The sequence below is a fragment of the Dryobates pubescens genome, chromosome 20, assembly GCF_014839835.1.
Source record: "Dryobates pubescens isolate bDryPub1 chromosome 20, bDryPub1.pri, whole genome shotgun sequence".
Taxonomy (NCBI): Eukaryota; Metazoa; Chordata; class Aves; order Piciformes; family Picidae; genus Dryobates; species Dryobates pubescens.
Genome location: NC_071631.1, coordinates 8,843,027 through 8,861,082, shown reverse-complemented (window position 1 = coordinate 8,861,082; position 18,056 = coordinate 8,843,027). Strand labels below are relative to the sequence as shown.

Genomic DNA, 18,056 nt, shown 5'->3' with positions numbered 1-18,056 from the left:
GGGCTCTGAACTCCTCCCTTTCTCCAGTGCAGGGAGTTCTGTTTGAGGTCTGTCAGTCCTGGATGTTGTCAAAGCAGCTCTTTCACTCATGAAACACTAAGCTGTGTCAGGTGCCACTGGCACACACCTGGCTGTGAATCCAGAACCCCTGAAGTGTCTGCCAAGGGCAGGGGACCTGCGGGTGCAAAGCACAGCAGCAGCCCTGGGGATGGCTCCTGCTCAGGAGAGGCTGCAGGAGCACCTGAGCCACACCAGCAGGCACTGCCAGTGGTCTCCAGAGCAGGCAGGCTGCTGGCTGTGGTGCCCACAGGGTGGGCTCCAGTGTTCTTGGCACAGCTCTAGAGAGCTTCGTCTTCACTCCAAACTCTGTGACTTGGCTAGAGAGCAGCAAAGTGTTTGTTGGACACCTGAAACCTCCCTCGGGGCCAGGCTCCCTGCAGCAGTGGCACAGCAGGTTTGTAGCTGCGGGGAGCGCGGGTTCTGCACCCTGCTTACTGCTCAGAGCCCTTCCCTGGCCTCGGGCTTTTAACTACAACCCTTTAACCCTTTCCTTGCCGCCTGAGGGAAGCGACAGCAGTGACCAGTTCCTTGCCCTACGGCTACTAACACGGGTCTCAGTGTGTGTTTGTTTCTGTTGTCTGTGATGTGAATGCCCTCTCCCGTCGGTCTCTGTACCATGGTGCTAATACATTTGGTAACAATCCTCTACTGGGAAGGGATCTTGGAAAAACTGTGATTTCAATGAATTTTTTCTTCCTTTTGATTTTTCATATTTAAAAGAAAAAGCCACAGCCATTTATACAGAGGAGGCATCAGCTCTGGCCCCTGGGGAAGCGTGGGGGCGGGAATCAAGGTGAAACAAAACAAAACAAAGGGTTTTTACATCATTTCTGTCTGTATTTGATAGAGATCAGCATCTGTACAAATGGAGTCTTTTATTTTCTTGGTAATTGGTGTGCTGGGTGGGAGAGTGTTCAGAGCTCTCTCATGCAATGTACATAACCAAGTGCAAAATGCTTTTGGAGAAATTAATGTTCCTTTCCTTTTTACGAGACTGCAGATTTTCAGCATGGATGTGGAAAGCATTAAAATTATAACTTTGTGTACAAGATGAAGATAATTCACTAAATCTGCCTTTTTTTACACAAAATAAAAATGAGAAAAAGTCTGTCTGAGCAGTGGGTGCTTTGGTTAGGTGCTCCTCTGCCTCTCACAGAGGCTCCAGATCTGCTGAGAGATTAAAACTCCAATGTATAAAGCCCAGGGGAAGGCAGCTGGGGCTGTTGGGCTGAGCATGACCACAGCAGGAGCTCTGAGCAGGACTTGGGTGGAAAGGAGCTTTAGGGAATCATGAAATCATTAAGGCCACCAAACTGTGTACTGAAGTGACAGCTCCAGCTTCTTGAGCAACCCCAGGGATGGTGACAAAGGCTTTGAACACAAGGAGTCCCAATTCGTGGGGCTGGCTGAGTCACCACTGGTGCCCCCTCTTAGGGTTGCTTACCCCTGCTGCCTGGTAGCAGGGGTAGGGGCTCTGCTGCTTGACAACCTCCTCTCTGCTGCCTTTGCCTCCACCACTCTCTCACTCCCCGATACTCCTCAACCCTTCCCAACTCTTGCAGCTCTGCCACGCACCTGAGCAGATCAGTTGAAGTGTTCTGAGCAAGCTTGGGGCTATGTCAGTTGGTACTGGGCACAGAGAGTTTTAGCATGGGGCAGGATACCTTCAGATCTATGGAGGAAGGAGCTCAAGCTCAGCTCTCCCTCTGCAAGTGGCTCTGCAGCTGTAGCACTTCTGTGGTCTTCAAGGCAGCTCTGCCATGACCAGAAGTCCCCAACTGTTCATTCTGCTCTGCCTGCACATGGAGGTGTACCACAGAATTGCTTTGGTTGGAAGAGACGAGAGGTCTTGTGTGAACTATGGCAGAAGGTGGACCGGGGGTTATACCCTCCAGAAGTACAGCTGCTCTACAGTGAAGGCACCACAAGAGATCAGTTCACATCCATTTATTTAACAGAGCTGAAATTACCCTGGGGAGGGCTTCTCCCAGGGCAGCAGCTGGAATGAGATGTGTGGAGAAGGCACAATTCCTTGTGGAGGCTCCTTTCACTCATAGATCCAGTCATGTGCACAGGACTTGTAGTCAACCAGCTCCGCAGGCTTGAACCAGAGGTTGATCTCCTTCTGTGCACTCTCCACTGAGTCACTGCCATGGATGATGTTCCTGTGGGGGAGCAAAGGCCACACTGCTGCAGGGGCAGACACTGGCAGAAGCACCTACAACTGCAGACTCTGCCAGGTTCCTCCCCAGGAGCTAAGGAGGTCACTGCCACCAGTTGACCTTACATGGTGCCAGAGGAGCTGCATTTCAAAACAGCTCATCTCTGGACCAAGCCATTTGCTTAAGCAGCACTTGGGGACTGTGACCTGCAAACAAAATGCCATCAGGCTTGGGGCTCTACCACCAGTTCTGACCCTCTAGAGTAAAACACCAACACTGAGGGACTTCATCACAAACTGAGCACAAACCTTCCTACTTGAATGCAGAAGTCACCGCGAATGGTGCCAGGCTTGGAGTCTGCAGGGTTTGTTTCCCCCAGCATGACTCTCCCAGTTTTAACCACATTGAGTCCTTCCCATACCTTAAAGAAAAAAGACAAATCCTGTTAGGCTGTGCCTAGAAATCAAGGGTTAAGCTTGGGCAGGAACAGACTCTGAAAATAAGAGGGCTCCAGCAGAGAGCTTTGTGCCAGCCCAGATTCTCCTAGGCCTGGAACAAAGTGTAGGGACTGGCATGTGAATGGAAAATTGTTAGGAAGAGGGCCTTAAGGTCACTCCAGTCAAGGAGATGCTTTACCAGGCCTTGGAGTCCACTGATGAATGAGGTTAACCTCATACCTCTTCTGCTGTAACAGCTGGGGGCACTCCCAGCTGCTGCAGAAACAGGGGAGAGGCTACTCAGGCAAGTTAGTGGTTTGGAGGGTTGGAAAAAAACAATGACACAGAGAAGGGTTCCTGTGGGACAGCCCTGACCCAGCTTTGCTCATAAGATTGTTTGGCTCTCAGAAGTTCTGCTTAATCTAGGCTAAGCATTTTTATCTGCACTCCACAGATGCACCCCTGATTTGAGTTTCATTTTGCCACTCTCACAACTGGGTAATTAGAAAAAAAAAATGTTTCTGTTAATCTGAGTATTTAAAATAACTTCCAGAGCAAGACAGTCAGGAAAGTCTTGGGGTAAAATCAAGCCACCTACCATGGCCACAACAGGTCCAGAGTTCATGTATTTAACCAGCCCAGGGTAGAATGGTCGGTCCTTGAGGTCAATGTAGTGTTGTTTGAGAAGGTCTTCAGAGGCCTTTGAAAGGATGGGACAAGAGATAGCACCCTCAAACCACCCCACCCCAAAGGCTGTCACTGTGCAGCGGGAGCATGGCCGACTGGAGGCACTACAGCTGTCGGTAGCACTGCAGCAGCTGCTGAGAGCGTTCCGGGTTTCAGGGGAAGCTCCCAGCGCGCAGGGCACAGCAGCGCTGTGCGGTGCTCAGTGAGCTGCCACAGCTCCTTCCTTGCAGCAGCCATCCCCAGCAGCACGGGGGCACAGCTCGGCTGGGCGACGTTACCGGGTACAACCCTTCGGGCTGCACGGAGCCACCCGAGCCAACGCCTCCCTAGGGAACCGGCGAGGCCTGCGGCGCGACCCCGCGCTGCCAGCCGCCGGGAAACCTCCGCGCCAGAGGCCCCCGCGCTGCGCGAACGCCGCATGGGGAGGGGTCTGCAGATCTCTGGACCCGGGGGCGGCGGAAGCGAGTAGGCGCTGCCCGGGCGGGCACTTACGTGCAGGAACTTCATGGCCACCAGTCTGAAGCCCTTCTGCTCGAAGCGCTTGATGATGTCCCCCACCAGCCCGCGCTGCACGCCGTCGGGCTTGATGGCGATGAAGGTGCGCTCGCAGTTGGCAGCCATCGCGCTGCGGGGCAGACACAGGCGCAGGGGTCAGGCTCGGCCGCCGCCCCCTCAAGGTCGGCGGGAGCCGGCGCCCGCCCCGCCATGGCGGCCGCGGCCCGCGCGGGCACACGTGGCGCGGGGCTCCCGATCGGCGCCCCCGCCCCGGGCCCGGCGCCACCGGCGCGGCTGCGCCCAGCCCGCGGGACCCCGCTCCCGCCATGCCGCCGCTCGCCGCGCCGAGCACCGCAGCCGCCGCCGCGCCCGGGACTGCATTGTTCCCTCCGCCGCGAAGAGCCTGGCGCGGCCCCCGGCCTCCTCTCACGGAGCGAACCGGAGCGCAGCGGGGCCCGGGCCTAGCCTCACCTCGCCGGAGTTGCCGCTGCCACCCGCACCGCAGCCGCCGAAGAGAAAGGAAGAGCAGGCAGGCGGCCGCCGGATCCGCCCTGCGCAGAGGAGGAGCTGCCGCTCGGCCTGCGGCGCTTGGGGGCGGGCCCGGCGGGGCTGGGGGCTCGCCGCGGCGCCCGCCCACCCACACCGGCCAGGGCGGGCCGCGCCGCTGCTGCTGCTGGGCCCGGCGGCGGCTGCGCTCCTGAGGGCCCGGCAAGCGCGGGCCGCCTGTCCCCGGGCCCCTCGGCGCTGGCAGCCGGCCCGGGGCAGCTGTCGGCCGGGCCGTGCCCAGCGGCACCTGTCGCCCTGGCTCCCCCGGCAGCCGCCCGGGAGGGCTCTTGCGGCCGGTCCGGGGCAGCCGCGGCGCGCAGCCCTCAACGCAGGGGTTTTGCTTCATCCAGGCAACAGCACGAGCTGTTTGGTTTGTTCCACCTCTTCAGGAGCCTGATACCTTCACGCAGCACCATAAGCACTGCTCTGGGCATTCATTGCACAGCTTCCTGTGTGAAACAAGAACTCACTGCAGGAAAGCAACCCAGGAGTTTGACAACCAACTTCATGCAACTCTTGTTTTTAATGGATTCGGCACTGCAGGTAAACAAGCACAGAACAGACCCCAACACCTTTCTTGTTCCCCCTCCAGTAGTTTTCTCTGACAGCAGTAGACACTGGTGCTGACACTTAGCATTATTCTGTATTTCCTTACATCACCATTTAAAAGCCATAGCTAAAGTCACTTCTGACCCACCTTACCCCAGAGCAGCTTGCTTTGGAGCTATCCAGGGAAGGACAGAAACAAGGACCCAGCTGAATTCCCAGCTGCTCAGCAAACATCGCTGAGCTGCTGCTCTCTGCAGTGTCAGGACTGCAACAACCGAGTGGCTGAGGGTGGATCTCCCTCATCCATCCTCACATTAATCTTCTTTTCACATAAAAGGGCATTTCAGAAAGCCTGCCCTATTAATCCTTCCTTAAAATGCTAAATAAATCCTGGGGGGGTGGAAAAAAGCAAGCTGAAACAGTGTCAGTCTGGAGGAAGTGCTGGTTGGGCTGGAAGCTGTGCACAGGGGAACACAGGGACCCCAGCCATCTGGGGCTGGCAGCAGGCTCAGGCCCCCACACTTGGGCACACAGTCACAAACCACCAGTCATGCCCTCACCTTTGGACAGAATCAGCCTTGGACACTGGGCTGCTTGCAGCTGTTTACCAAACATATTCTTACCTTTTTTTTCCCTAGTTACCAAAATAACCTCTGACTACAGAGTGTTTCAGGAAACTATCTGCATTCTCTGCTCTGTGTTTAGTCTTCTCTCCCTCACCTCCAGAAGTGTGATTCCACCTCTAACCTGGCAGCTCTTCACCCAAGGCAGCAGCAGAGGCTGACTGCATTTAACATTCACACCAGAGCCATCTCAGCTTCCTGGGGCAGGTTTCTACCAGTGTGTAGGGAGGGCTTTGCCACAGCTAGAGCCTAGCAGCTGTCTACAGGCAGGAGATACCAGAAGGTACAGGGAAGATTTAGTCATAGATCCATTCATGAGCACAACTTCTGTAATCCACCAGTTCTTCGGGAGTGAACCACAAATTGATCTCTGTCTCAGCACTTTCTACAGAGTCACTTCCATGGATGATGTTCCTGGGGAAAGAAAAAGTAGACACAGAAGGCATACAAGCCTCAGAGTGAAAGCAAGGCTGGCTGCTCCTTTTGAGTGCTCTCCTTATGGAGAGAAGCTCTAAGCAGCTGTGCAGCAGTGATGAGCATGGAGCAGGCAGCCCCAGCTCTGCTCATGGTTCTGTCAGTGGGGAGCCCACAGCTGGATTTCCATCTGCAGGTGGCATGGGCACAGCAAATGGCAGCTTCCTACTCAAGGCAGGGAAGGATGGAGCACAGCTCCCGTGTCCTGACATCTACTGTGCCACAGCTCTGGGCACTGGGTGTCATTAGATGGCATCACTACCTTCCCACTTGAACACAGAAGTCCCCACGGATCGTGCCAGGCTTGGAGTCAAATGGATTTGTTTCCCCCAGCATCACTCTTCCAGTCTTCACCACGTTGAGACCCTCCCACACCTGGAAACAAAAAAACTGTTAGTGGTGGATGAAGGAGTGAGCACTGACCACACCTTCCAGGGGGCACAGTGCATCCTGGCACCCATCACCACCCAAGCAGTCGCAAGAGCAGGAGGTTTGAGCTCCAGTTTCTGCCGGCTCCTGGAAGTGTCTGCTGGAGTTCTCCCCTCTCCTCACCAGGGATACCAACATCACAGGATGTGACCAGCCCTGATGAGCTGTCTGCTGGCTGAGGAGCTGTGTCTGCAGCCAGCTGTTTGGTACAGATGCACTGCCAGGGGAAAGAGCAAATCCCTTCTACTGAAGGCAGAGAGGTTTGCAGTGACTATAGCTTGAAGCACAGCAAACACATTCCCAGCACTGCCTTCCAGCTTGCTTAGTGAATGGCATTGCATAGTGGGGGGGTTGTGCAGCTCCACTGCTTCCCCAGATCACAGCTTTGGTTCCCCCATTACTCTCAGCATCGTGATCCTGATTATGGGAATAAGCTGAAAGTCCAGGTTGTAAACAGCACATCTCCCTGTGACAATATTCCAGTCTGGGGCTTTAAGGCCTTTTAAAAGCAAGCTGGAGTTCAGTGAGGAAGAAACTCCTGCTGCAGCCAAAACAATGAATTCTTAGATGAGAACTCACCATGGCCACAACCGGCCCCGAGTGCATGTACTGCACCAGGCCCTCGTAGAAGGGCCGGTCCTGGAGGTCAATGTAGTGCTCTCTCAGCAGGTCTTCAGAGGCCTGCAACAAAAAACAACCCCCAAAAATCTTACTGTGAGAACTTGAGAGCATGCTGCAACTGCACAGCTTGAGCACAGAGCTGTTCACCCTGGAACTTGCACACGCTTGGAAATTCAGCATTTCCAGGGCCTCCCTCGGGGCACTTCTGCTGGATAGGACTTTGAACCCCTGGCTCTCACCTGAGCTGACCTGGAGAGCTGCCTTTTGCCACGCTGCCAGCTGGTGCCAGCTGGGCTTCCTACCAGGTATTTAGAGATACCCGTTAGGTATAAGATGCACCCAAATGAATATTCCCTTCAGACTAAGGACATCAGGTTACTAAACTTAGCAGGCTTAGCATGTCTAAAGCAGTTAGCCAGAGCCAGGAACTGGAACTTCTCCAGAAATGACCAGAAGCACTCCAAGGCTTCTCAGAAGCTCAGGTTTAATTGTCTGGAGGCTGCACCCATGCTCACAGCACACTGCTCTGGGGCTGCAGCATGTAAGAAGTGCAAGGAAGGACAGCTCACCTGAATTAATTTCATGGCCACCAGTTTGAAGCCCTTCTGCTCGAAGCGCTTGATGATGTCCCCCACCAACCCCCGCTGCACGCCGTCGGGTTTGATGGCGATGAAGGTGCGCTCGGCAATCGAGGCCATGGTCTGCTGGGGAGCAAAGCCGTTACTGCGGAGCGGGCAGCGCTGTCACCCTGTGCCACTTGCCGTGCCGGCTGCTGCTGCCACCGAAGCGGCTCCGCCTGAGCGGTGCTCGATCGCAGGCTCCGCAGCTGCTGCAGAGTTTGCAGCGGTGACTGTGCCCGAACCAGAACTGAGCCCCCGGCGAATGCTTCAATCGGAGAAGCTGAACAGGAGCAGGAGGCGAGCATTGCCCCGGGTGCGACTCCAGGCGCCGCACGGGTGGCCGCTGCCGCAGTTCGGGGCAAAGCAGGCAGAACAGATCGCAGAACAGATCCCTGTGGATCGCTGCTGTCAGCAGCCGGCAGCACCGCCCGGGCTCCGGCCGCGCTCCACGGCGGCGTACAGGGACAGGGGGCTGCAGGTAGCGCACAGCCGCGAGAAGACGCCAGCGGAAGCCCGCCCAGGGCCGTTTCGGTGTGGCAGAGAAGCGCTCAATCGGGCCGGGGTCCCCTCCCGCCACCCCGTGCCCCGCCGAGCTGGGGTAATCCCCCGCTCCCCCTCACCGGCCCGCTTCGGGCTCCCTGGCCCGCCCCGAGCCGCACTCTCACCCGGGGAGCACCGAGCCGCCCGCTCCTCACCGTCCGTCTCACCTGCTACCGGACCCCGCTGCTCTGCGACCCGGGCAGAGGCTGCCGGCCGAGCTTCGGCTTAGCCTGGGCCGCCCCCTCGGGGCGGGGGTTACCATGGCGACGGCGGAGCCTCCGGGCCGGCAGGGGGCGCCCGGCCCCGCGGGGCGCTCTGCCGCTGCGCCGCGCTGCCGGTCCCGGTACGGACCCGATACCCGGCTCCGTCTGCCCGGTCCATCTGCCGCCGCCCCCGGCCGCCTTGCCTTTGCTAAGCGTTTCAGTCTTAGCTGCTGAAGTTCATTTTGTATTTAACAAGAATCTCATCATCATTCTGTCCTGGTTCAGTCTCCTCCTTACCGGAGGCAATTTCCTTCCAATTGCCTTTTCCTGGCTATACAGCTGTAGATCTGTTTGCCCTTGAACATTTTATTCCTTGAGAGAGCTACGGATAACGCAGTTCTCCAGATAATAACACATCTCTCCAGATAACACATCTGTCCAACAGCACATCTGCATGCCCAGGCTCCTGAATTCTCAGCGTCCCACTTTTGTTTCCTAAACCAGGATGCATTTCCCAAGGCTCTACTCCTTGACTCCTCCTGCAAGCAAAGCACCGTGGCTTTCCCTTTCCTCGGGGCAGGATTTGGCTGCTGTGTAACAGGGCCAAGTTCAGCTGTTTGATACCACGGGTTTCCTTACTTGGGATCCCTTTTTTCCACTACAATCCATCACACCCAATGTTCTGTGGGGAGAATCTGGATGGGACACAAGCATCTCTTCAGCCACTCCCTGCACTAGTGTTCAGGGGTCTGTTTTCCAGGGGGGATCACACTGTGATGTGATTTCCCAGGGGCTCTGTCTCAGTGACCATGGAGCACTGCAGGCTGTTGTGAGCCCCCAACGAAGTTATTACAGATGTGGAAACTCTGAGCTCTCTCCCGATGAGGTCAGCCCCTTACACTCTGCTGTTTCAACGCCCATTTAGGACAGAAGGCTTCATGCTGTGATGCTGTAATCCCCACTAAGGCAAAATAACATTTAAAAATAGAAAAAACATCTCTAGAAACAGGATGTTTAGGGAAATGCTTAAAAGCAGGGACAGGAGAGCTATTTACAGCCCTGCTAAGGCTGGCATTTAAGGCTTAGGATACACCAGAAGGTGGGCAAGCCCTGTCTGCAGCTTTGCCACAGCTCTGTGATCTTTGCCAAGTCTTTTAACCTTATTAAATAAGGGTCACCTGTGTCACTTTGGGCATTAATCCACGGCCAGCAGAGCACCTTGTGCCCGATGGAGCCCATGACAAACCACAGCAGCCTGCTTCCTCTTTACTTCTACTGCATCAGAGCCTTTTCTGCTGGCTGAAAACTACCAGAATCACTAAATTGTGCTGAAAATTGCAGAGCTACCTGAAGTACAAAGAAGCAGAGTCCAGACAAACAATTCCCTAAAAACAAGCTATCACAGGAAGAGGAAGTCAAGGTCTCCAAAGCCTTCAGTGAGTGAACCAAGTCTGACTACTGAGCCCAAACTATTTGCACATTCCTTAAACCCAGCAGAGTTTAAACCCAGTCCTGAGGCAAAAGCTTGACAGTAAATGTCTCCAACCTCCAAGAGAATTTGAATACAGCTCCCAGCTGGGCTGCTTTGGCCCCAGCCTGTGTCTGTACCACACAGAAACTGGTGGGGTTCTCATCAGGACTCACGTTTGTGCTGTGCACCTCCTGCTCCTTAGAGCCAGGATCCTAAGGCTGAGATGTTTTGTTACTGGTGGCCATGCTCCTCCTCACCTAGCCAGGTACTGCTATCACTCCTCTGCTTTTGCCTTGATTTCTGTTGTGCTTCAAGATATAAAGCACCACAGAATTAAACCTTTACAATGATTTCTTCCTCCGGCTAAAGTCTCAGTTAAGCTTTTCTCACCCCATACCTATTCCAGGGCTAATTTTCTTCCCTGGTAAACTGCAAATTGATTTCCTTCCAAAGCAACCTATTTCTAGGGATAGGGAATAGAAGTTTTCTTATTATCCAGACTGGTGATTTCCTGTTTCAGGCAGTTCTTTCCCCAGGAGGGTGAAGTGCATCTTACTCCAGCAGTTAGCACAGCCAGCCACTGCTTTCCAGCTACACAGACAACAGTGTCAGGGCTCCTGGTGCTGTTTCATGTGCTCCATTAGTCTGCTAAACTGACAAGCCATCAAGGTCCCCTAATCCCCTGGCAAGCAACTAGGAAATAATTCCATAATGTGTTCTACTTTTAATCCACCTCTGAATTTCTGATCTCATGCAGACAGTGAGGTGCACACATGTGAGCACAGTGGTAAGGCTGTCAGGAAGATGCATTTTTATACCACTCAGGCTCGGCTCCCAAGTAGTTTTTCTGTTGTTTGCCTTTTAAAATGCTCCATTCTTCAAGGTCAGAACCCTGACAAAGCAACCAGAAACAAAGCAGGAGCACGAATGGCCTCTTCTACCTGTACCTCCCAGCCTGCCTGCTCACTGCTGGCCCCTCACTGCTGGCCCAGCTCCAGCTCAGAAGCTCCATCTCTCCATTTTGCCAACAGCAATGGGGCAAGAACAGCCTGTCCTCAGAGACCCCTGCCCTGAGCAGCTGTCAGCAGACACCTTGACCCACTTTTCCTGTCTGCAGAACGTCTGCCTCTTGAGCTATTCCCTCTGTGCACCTGGCCCAGCACAAAGGCAGAACCACCAAACCCTGGGCAGAGGAAGGGCTCTGCTGCAGCTCAGGATGGCCGAGTTTACCTCCACAGTCTGCAGCCCCTCAGAGCTGAGCCCACATACACAGAGTCACACAGGGATTACCTGCTGAGCTCGGGGTTAAAAGTGCACTGCAAGCAGCCATGGCCTGGCAGCAGCAGCTATCTCACTGCTGCTCCAAGCCTCCCTACCGCATCTGTTCAGGCTCAGAATCCCCCAGTTCACCACTCCCACCCCACAGGCTCTCAGTGGCCTCTGCCACGCCAGCAACCGAGGCCAATCAGTGAGCTGAGGGGAGGGAGAAGTTCTGGAGGACAGCTTCCAGCTTCCCTCAGCAACCTGCATCCCCTGAGGATTTTCATTCATAGCCAGCACCAGGCAAACACAGGGGCTACAGTTCTGCTCAGTGGCCAACTGCTAACAAGAAATACGGAACAAGAATCTTTTCATGGGGATCATTTGCAGTAACCTAAACAAAAGCTTCACCTGAGGAGTTGTGAGCAGGAATGTACATGTTGTGGGCTTTCACAAAGTAGTTTTTAGTCCTTTTTTGGGCCATAATTAAAAAGCAAACAGCTTCTATTTCTTTTTACTGTGTTTGTAATTCAATTTGTACTTGAACTGTGCCCTGGCCACACTAATTAACTTAGGACGATGAGCTGAAGAGAACTCACACGAAATCCAAATCCACTGCTCTGGGCTGAAGTCTCTTCCTGTCATCCCTTCGCACACAGACCCCAGCAGAGGCTCTCGGAACCAGCGCCACGGGGGCACAGCAGTGCACCCCTGAGCTGCTCTCAGGGGGAGACCACTGCAGTCCCTCGGGGAGCCTGCAGCCCCTTCCAGCTCCCGTCCTTTCGGCACACTCGTGTCTGTTGCTGCGCTGCCGCAGGCTGGGGGCTCCTTGGCTGCCTTGTCACAGACAGCGATTTCCCCAGATGTGGTTATGGGTCAGACCCACGGAAGGTGGCAGCTCGGAAGCTCTTCGGTCTCAGCTGTGTTCGGATTCCCCACAGCATCTCAAGTCATTGCGGTGACAAACCCCTGATCCAGAAGGGATTCGCTGCTCTGGGTCTCAGGGCTCCGGATCCCCGCCGGTGTGAGGGCTGCTTCCCGAGGCTGCTGCAGCCCCGGTGCCGCTGTCAGTGTGTCTGGAGAGCGGATGGGAAGCCCAACGTCTTTGGCCTGCCGGCAATCAGCCAACGCCGCACTCGCCAAGCCCCCGGCTCCAGCTTTGGCTCCGCCACTCATCCCAGCACGGCCCTGCTCTGCCTGCGCCGGTCCGGGAGCAGGAGCCGCCTGAGGCGCCCTCGCGGCGCCCTTCCTGCAGCCGCCCGCTCAGAGTAACGCAGCGCGGCCTCGGCCTCCCGCCCTGGCCCCTCGGCTGGCCCCTGGCCGCGGCCCTCAGACCTGCGACTCTCCGGGTGCTTCAGCGCCGGGGCCTGCTCCTCTCCGGCCCTGCCCGGTACCGACGCGGCCGCGGCCTGGCCCTGGCCCTGGCCCAGATCCATGACGGAACCCCCGGCAGCCGCCGGTCCCCAGTACTCCACTAGGACCCGCCCGAAGCGGCGGCCCCACGCTTCCCGGACACACCGACAGGGGGCACCCGGCCCCCGCCCGGCCCCGCCCGTCGCGCCACCGCCCCGCCCCTGCCGCGTGACGCGCGGCCCCGCCCCGGCGCGGCGGTGACGTCAGTGCCGTGCGCCAGCGCCGCGCTCCGCCCCCGCTGCCGCTGCCCGCGCCGCAGCCGAGGCCTCGCCGCAGAGCGAGGAGGAGGCGCCGGGAGCGCCCTGAGCCGCTGCCGCCCCGCCGGGCCCCCGAGGGAAGACGCTCGCCGGCAGCCATGGAGCTGGCGGACGGCGTGGTGTACCAGGAGGACCCGGGCGGCCCCGGCCCCGCCATGATGTCGGAGCGGGTGTCCGGGCTGGCAGGCTCCATCTACCGCGAATTCGAGCGGCTCATCGGGCGCTACGACGAGGAGGTGGTGGCCGAACTAATGCCGCTGGTGGTGGCCGTCCTGGAGAACCTGGACTCGGTGTGCGCACACAGCCAGGAGACCAGCGTAGAGCTGGAGCTGCTGCGGGACGACAACGAGCAGCTCCTCACACAGTACGAGCGGGAGAAGGCGCTGCGCAAGCAGGCCGAGGAGGTGAGGCCAGGCGCCGGGCCCTGGGGCTGCGGCGGAGCCGGTGAAGGGCGGAGGCCCGTTCCCGAGGCGGGCGGCGGCTCCGGGCTTCCTCCCGTGGAGGCGGGGGGACTTCCTGGCCGAGGCGGCGGCCGGTCCACCTCCAGCGGAGCCGCCAGGGGCGGGGTGCTTGCGGAACCTGGGCCCGGGGTGCCCGGCGGCGGTTGCTGCCGGCTCCCACGCAGAGAGGCTCCGGCGAGTAGCCCTATCTGAAGGGAGCCAGCCGGTGACGAGCTCGGGCCGCGACGTGCGCCCGGGAGGCGGAGAGCGCTCCCCCTCTGCCGGCTCCGCTCTCGGTCTCCAGCGCCTCGGAGGGGCCGGTGCCCGCCGCTCTGGGCAGTGCCGTGCGGTGGCAGAGCCCTGGCGCCGGTGCCCGCCAGCCCGCTGCTCAGCACGGCGCTTCCCGGAGAGCTCCCTGTTCGCTCCCCAGAGCTCAGGTCTCCCCGGCACCGGCAGCGCTGCAAATACGGACCTGGGCACTGCCGGCTTCGCGCTGTCTCTGCTCCTCTGGAGTGTCGCCGTGTCGGGAGGGGCATTGCCCACCTGGGGTCGGTTATAGAGGGCTGTTACAAACGGGAATGCTTGGTGAAAAACACCGAAATAGGAGCTGTGAGGCTGAGGTTCCTCAGAGCTGGTTCATAAAAGCTGCACTCAGCAACAGGTGGGGCAGACAGTCTGTGACACAAGCTCTGGCTTTGGATGTTGTTACAAAAATTGCAATAAAAATGTCCAAGAGTGGCTTCAGCACAACTCATCTGGTTGGAGCCTGGTTCCCTGCGAGGTTAGAAAGCAGTGCAACAGAGAGCAGCTGTGTGGGGAAGCTTCCTCCAGCTCTGTGGCTGGCCAAAGTGCTGTAGGAAATTGGATTGCCAGCATTATCTGTAATGGGACAAGCCATCTTACAGGGCTATTTCCAGACTTTGTGTCCTCTGCTTATGTTTGGGGTGGTGCTTTACCTTCTGAATTTTCCCCAAACCAGAAGAATGACAGCCCCAAGCATGGGGACAATGCTGACCAGGAACACCTGCTGGGAAATAGTAGCCCTCTACAAATATTTGTATGCTATGGTTCTAAATGACTGCAAAATGTTGTCTCAAAGGTGTTCCAGGACTGGATTTGTTTGTCACAAAGTGCTGTGGTGTGGGAGGTGTCCCCCAGCTCTCAGAGCATTCATCCTGCTTGTCAGACGTGTCCTTGTTTTACAATGCCCTGTGGACTTTGGTCAGGGGACTGCTGCTGGAAAGACTCAGTCACTCCTTCTGACACGAGCTGGATGTAGAGGGTGTCTTTGGAAAGCAGATTTTATTTTCCTTAAGAGAGAGGAAAGGAGTGATTAGTGTTTGGTGAACTGACTGATGAGAATGTCAGGCTTGAAGCCAGTGTTTGTCAGGCTGGGAGCAGCAGGCCCTGGGCAGCAGAACAGTAAACCATAACCAAGTGGTGACACAGGAAGGGCTGTGGCTCCAGGAGCTGCTGTGGGTAGGGTACTTCACTGCCATCTCCTTGGTGCCATGCTGAACTTCCTGGAGAGGCTGAGCATTGTGCAGTCTGGACAGCAGTGCCCATGCTGGCAGGCAGCTCTGCTGGTGCTTTCCAGAAGGCAGTGGGACCTCAGGCTGTGGTCTGCTTTGGAAGGGCAAAGGGCAGCATGTTGTGGTGTGCTGGACATGGGTGAGGGTGGCTCAGAGCTGCAGCTTGGGACCTTCACCAGAGGCACACGTGCTCAGAGCTGGCTGTGACAGCTGACTTTGCCACTGCTGAGAGAGTCTGATGAGGGCAGTGTGGTTGAAATGAAAGGGAACATGGACCAGTTATTGGCGTGCTGGGTTCCTTTCCTTGTGGAGGTTCAAGTGGTGTCAGCTGATAGCAGAATGGGGCATTGTAAAGTTCAATAGTCCATGTCCCCTCTTCTGGCTGTCCCAAGCAACTAGCAGGCTTCTTTTAGGAGCTGCTGTTGGCAGTGGTAAGCTGATGAATGTGATGGTTTGCTATTAGAATGGGAATCTCCTTGCATTGTTGTGCTCATTCACCTCTGTCCTTTCCTGTGCTTAAAAAGTGTAACTGAAGGAACCTCAGGAAAGGTCTTGCCTCTGGACTTCTGTTAAGGTGACTTTGAAAATAAACCATCTGCTTCCAGAAGTTCTGGGCCTCCTCAGTCCTTGAGGTGACTGTGAAGGCCCTTGTGTGGCTACTGACACGGTGTGTTCTGTGACACAGACACGGGAACCAGCTCTTCCGTTGTGCTGCTTAGAGTTCTGCATAGCTTAGCTGCCTGCTTGTGGTGCTGGGAGCCTGCCCTGCCACAGAGAAGTGGGAGAGGAAGAGGGGTTTGGGGTGCACTGCTGAGTTACACTCCCACAGAAGTACACAGTTCCATACCTGGGCTCTGTGCCTAGCAGAAGGGGCTGGAGGGGACTTGGAAAGAGGACAGAGTCTGCTCCTTTTAACCCTGTCCAGATGTCTGGTGAATCTTTCAGCTTTTCTGCTGCTGATGGGATTAAGCTGTTCTTGCACTCTGATGTTCAGTGCATGGTCGCTACTTGTGCCACCATGAAAAGGGCTTTGCCACCATGAGAATTAGTTTAAGCAGCAGCATGAGCTTGATGCCTGCCTTCTCCTGCTGCCCTCGGGGTTCTCTTTCTCCCTTGGGACTGTGCGTTGAGCAGACACTCTGCAGTCCAAGCTCAGGTGTTCCTGCTTGATGAGAGCAGAACTGGGCTCCATGCTAGAGACCCTTGCTGAGGTAGTGTGCCAGGTCCTGGGCTGTTCTCACTCCCATGCATTCTTCTGCCCCCCAGTCCAGCTGAGCTGGCTTGGTTGTTAATTGTCTGTGCCTGCCCAGGAAGCAGCAGCTGTTGGCTGAGGACCTGGCTCACTGCAATCAAGGTAGTGAGGGCCTGTCACGGGGTGCCACAGGCTGCCAAGTAGGAGGAACCCTGACATCAGATATGCTCAGGGTTGCACCTGGATCGTGTGACAGAAAACAAGTTGGGATACAAGCAAACAGAGGATGGCATAAATAGGAGAAGATGTTTGGCTGGCTCTGTGCTGCCAAGGGCTGGGATTGTTCTGTGTGTGAGAGAGGGCCCAGACCTGCCTGCCCTGCTCCTGCCTTGGCTGGGCTGAGATCAGGTTGATAGCTGTAAGCTTTGGGTGGATTCAGAGCTGGTTCCATGAAGGCTTCTGGGTGTTACTTGTGAGGTGCCTTTTCATACTTCCCATTGAAGGGCTTTAACAACAGGTTGGACAGATGGCTGTTGAAATGACACAGGTGATACTGCCTGGAGAACATGGAAGGATTAAATGGGAGTTGCCAAACATAGTTTGTGGAGGTATCACAGGCTTGGGTTTCAGCAGGAGGCACGGGCGGGAGGTGTGCATCACATCCTGTGCTCACAGCTCCATGTGTCCTCAGCAGCACTGGCAGCCAGACAGCAGCACCAGGGCCTTGAAACAAGGTGGCCTTTTAAGGACCCCTCTGGCCATGTCTAGATGACATTGCATATCTGATCTTGGGCACAGACCTGTTGGTGTCCTTCAGCTTGCTCTGGGAAAAGAACCAGAAAAGTCTCACTGCTTGCTGGGGGGTGTGAGGGCTCTGTGGCCTGGGCAGGCTGTCACTTCAGGCGAGGAAGGCTCAGCTGTGGTCTGCCTCAGCAGCTCAGGTTGAAACCAGAGGCTGTCTGTTGTCCACGCAGTCAGTGGACACCACGTTCCTCCTCTTGCTGCTGCACTGAGGTTCAGAACATGCAGGGATGTGCAGTGTTTGGCTGTTGCCAATCAGTTTGACAACTGAAAGGTGTTTTGGTCTGGGTGCTGCTGGGGGAGCTGATCTGGCCAAGCCTACCACCAGAGCTGTGCAGGCTTAGTTAGGACAAGGCCATGAGCTGCTCCAGCTTTGCCTGTGTCATCAGCAGGAGAGCTGCACCCAAACAGGAAGATCCCAAGTCCAAAGTACTTAGGCCATGGTTTGATAGGTGTAATTTTCATTGGGGGAAACAATGGCCCAGCTCTAATTACAGAAATGCTCTGAAGGATGAAACTTCAATTCTGACCTCACCAAAGTGAGGGCTGATCAGTGAAGGTAGCACAGCCTTGTAATCCAAGCCCAACTGTAGTGCCTGTGCAGTGGCAGAACCTGGGAGGGAGCAGAGGGTGATATCTATCTTTAGGCTGATGAGTAACAATGACATTGATGGCTCTGGACGGCTGTCTGTGCAGAAGCAGGATTGTCCCTGGCCCCCCTGCAAGTTGTCAGACACCTCTGACTTGGGGAAATCATCAGAGGAGCAACTAAACAAAGATGTTCCCGTCTTGTAATTCCTCCCTCCTGTGCTGCCATGTTGCACGTAACAAACCATGGTGGTCTTTAGTCCCAGTGCCAAATCTGCCTGGTTTGGCAGCCCCTCTAGAGAAGGGAGCCTGCCAAGAGCAAGCAGGACATGACTTGAGTCTTTCCAAGGGGCAAGGCTCTGTGATCATTTACCACAGAGGAGACATGACACAAGTTTGGAGCTTGAGTTTCTCAGCATTACACTGCCCAGTGAAGGTTCCCAGAGGCTGAGGCTGACTCTCACACTGCCTGTGGAGCAGCAGAACTCATTTCAAAGGGTAGGACCCACAGCAGTGCTACCTGGGCTGGTGTCAGCTGCTTCCCAGTTGTTCTGTGGTGTAGCTCCAAGCACAGTCATGTGAGCACCATGCCTAGTCCTGTGATAGCCATGGAGAGCCTGGCTGAAAGGAGCTCTTGTTCCACTTCATAGATTTTG

At 56.1% G+C, this 18,056-nt stretch overlaps 3 protein-coding genes across 8 annotated transcripts in view; 1 reads left to right on the top strand and 2 right to left on the bottom strand.

Annotated features, from left to right (window-relative positions):
* Positions 1 to 1,978: 1,978 nt before the first annotated feature.
* LOC128897174 (nucleoside diphosphate kinase) lies at positions 1,979 to 4,803 on the bottom strand. Its single transcript, XM_054170907.1, has 6 exons — positions 4,788 to 4,803; positions 4,313 to 4,709; positions 3,839 to 3,971; positions 3,258 to 3,359; positions 2,531 to 2,643; positions 1,979 to 2,225 (listed from the first exon to the last, which is right to left on the bottom strand). The coding sequence occupies exons 1-6, from the start codon at positions 4,801 to 4,803 to the stop codon at positions 2,108 to 2,110; spliced, it is 879 nt and encodes a 292-aa protein (XP_054026882.1). The 3' UTR covers positions 1,979 to 2,107.
* Positions 4,804 to 4,891: 88 nt separating this feature from the next.
* On the bottom strand, positions 4,892 to 12,713 carry LOC104310080 (nucleoside diphosphate kinase A). 3 transcript variants are annotated; one of them, XM_054170491.1, is made up of 5 exons: positions 12,709 to 12,713; positions 7,653 to 7,790; positions 7,042 to 7,143; positions 6,296 to 6,408; positions 4,892 to 5,973 (listed from the first exon to the last, which is right to left on the bottom strand). In XM_054170491.1, the coding sequence occupies exons 2-5, from the start codon at positions 7,779 to 7,781 to the stop codon at positions 5,856 to 5,858; spliced, it is 462 nt and encodes a 153-aa protein (XP_054026466.1). In that variant the 5' UTR covers positions 7,782 to 7,790; positions 12,709 to 12,713; the 3' UTR covers positions 4,892 to 5,855. The 3 variants fall into 3 exon arrangements, with proteins under 3 accessions (XP_054026466.1, XP_054026465.1, XP_054026467.1); XM_054170490.1 differs by lacking the exon at positions 12,709 to 12,713 and adding an exon at positions 8,399 to 8,469 and having other exon boundaries at positions 7,653 to 7,784; XM_054170492.1 differs by lacking the exon at positions 12,709 to 12,713 and adding an exon at positions 8,324 to 8,346 and having other exon boundaries at positions 7,653 to 7,784.
* Positions 12,714 to 12,822: 109 nt separating this feature from the next.
* Positions 12,823 to 18,056, top strand: part of SPAG9 (sperm associated antigen 9) — a 47,303-nt gene continuing 42,069 nt past the window's right edge. For all 4 annotated transcript variants that reach the window (XM_054170821.1, XM_054170819.1, XM_054170820.1 and 1 more), the window contains exon 1: positions 12,823 to 13,251. In XM_054170821.1, coding sequence (XP_054026796.1) covers positions 12,946 to 13,251 — 306 coding nt within the window. In that variant the 5' untranslated portion in view covers positions 12,823 to 12,945. The remainder of the gene's footprint in view (positions 13,252 to 18,056) is intronic.

Bases quoted from the DNA above. Each gene is read 5' to 3' on its own strand.
- LOC128897174 (XM_054170907.1), bottom strand. The intron at 3,972-4,312 runs GTGAGGCTAGGC...TCTGCCCCGCAG, and splicing joins GCAGCGGCAACTCCGGCGAG to CGCGATGGCTGCCAACTGCG. The intron at 2,226-2,530 runs GTTTGTGCTCAG...GCTCCCCCACAG, and splicing joins TTCTGCATTCAAGTAGGAAG to GAACATCATCCATGGCAGTG.
- LOC104310080 (XM_054170491.1), bottom strand. From the start codon at position 7,781: ATGGCCTCGATTGCCGAGCGCACCTTCATCGCCATCAAACCCGACGGC. The intron at 7,144-7,652 runs GTGAGCTGTCCT...TTTTTGTTGCAG, and splicing joins TGGCCATGAAATTAATTCAG to GCCTCTGAAGACCTGCTGAG. The intron at 6,409-7,041 runs GTGAGTTCTCAT...TTTTGTTTCCAG, and splicing joins CGGGGCCGGTTGTGGCCATG to GTGTGGGAGGGTCTCAACGT.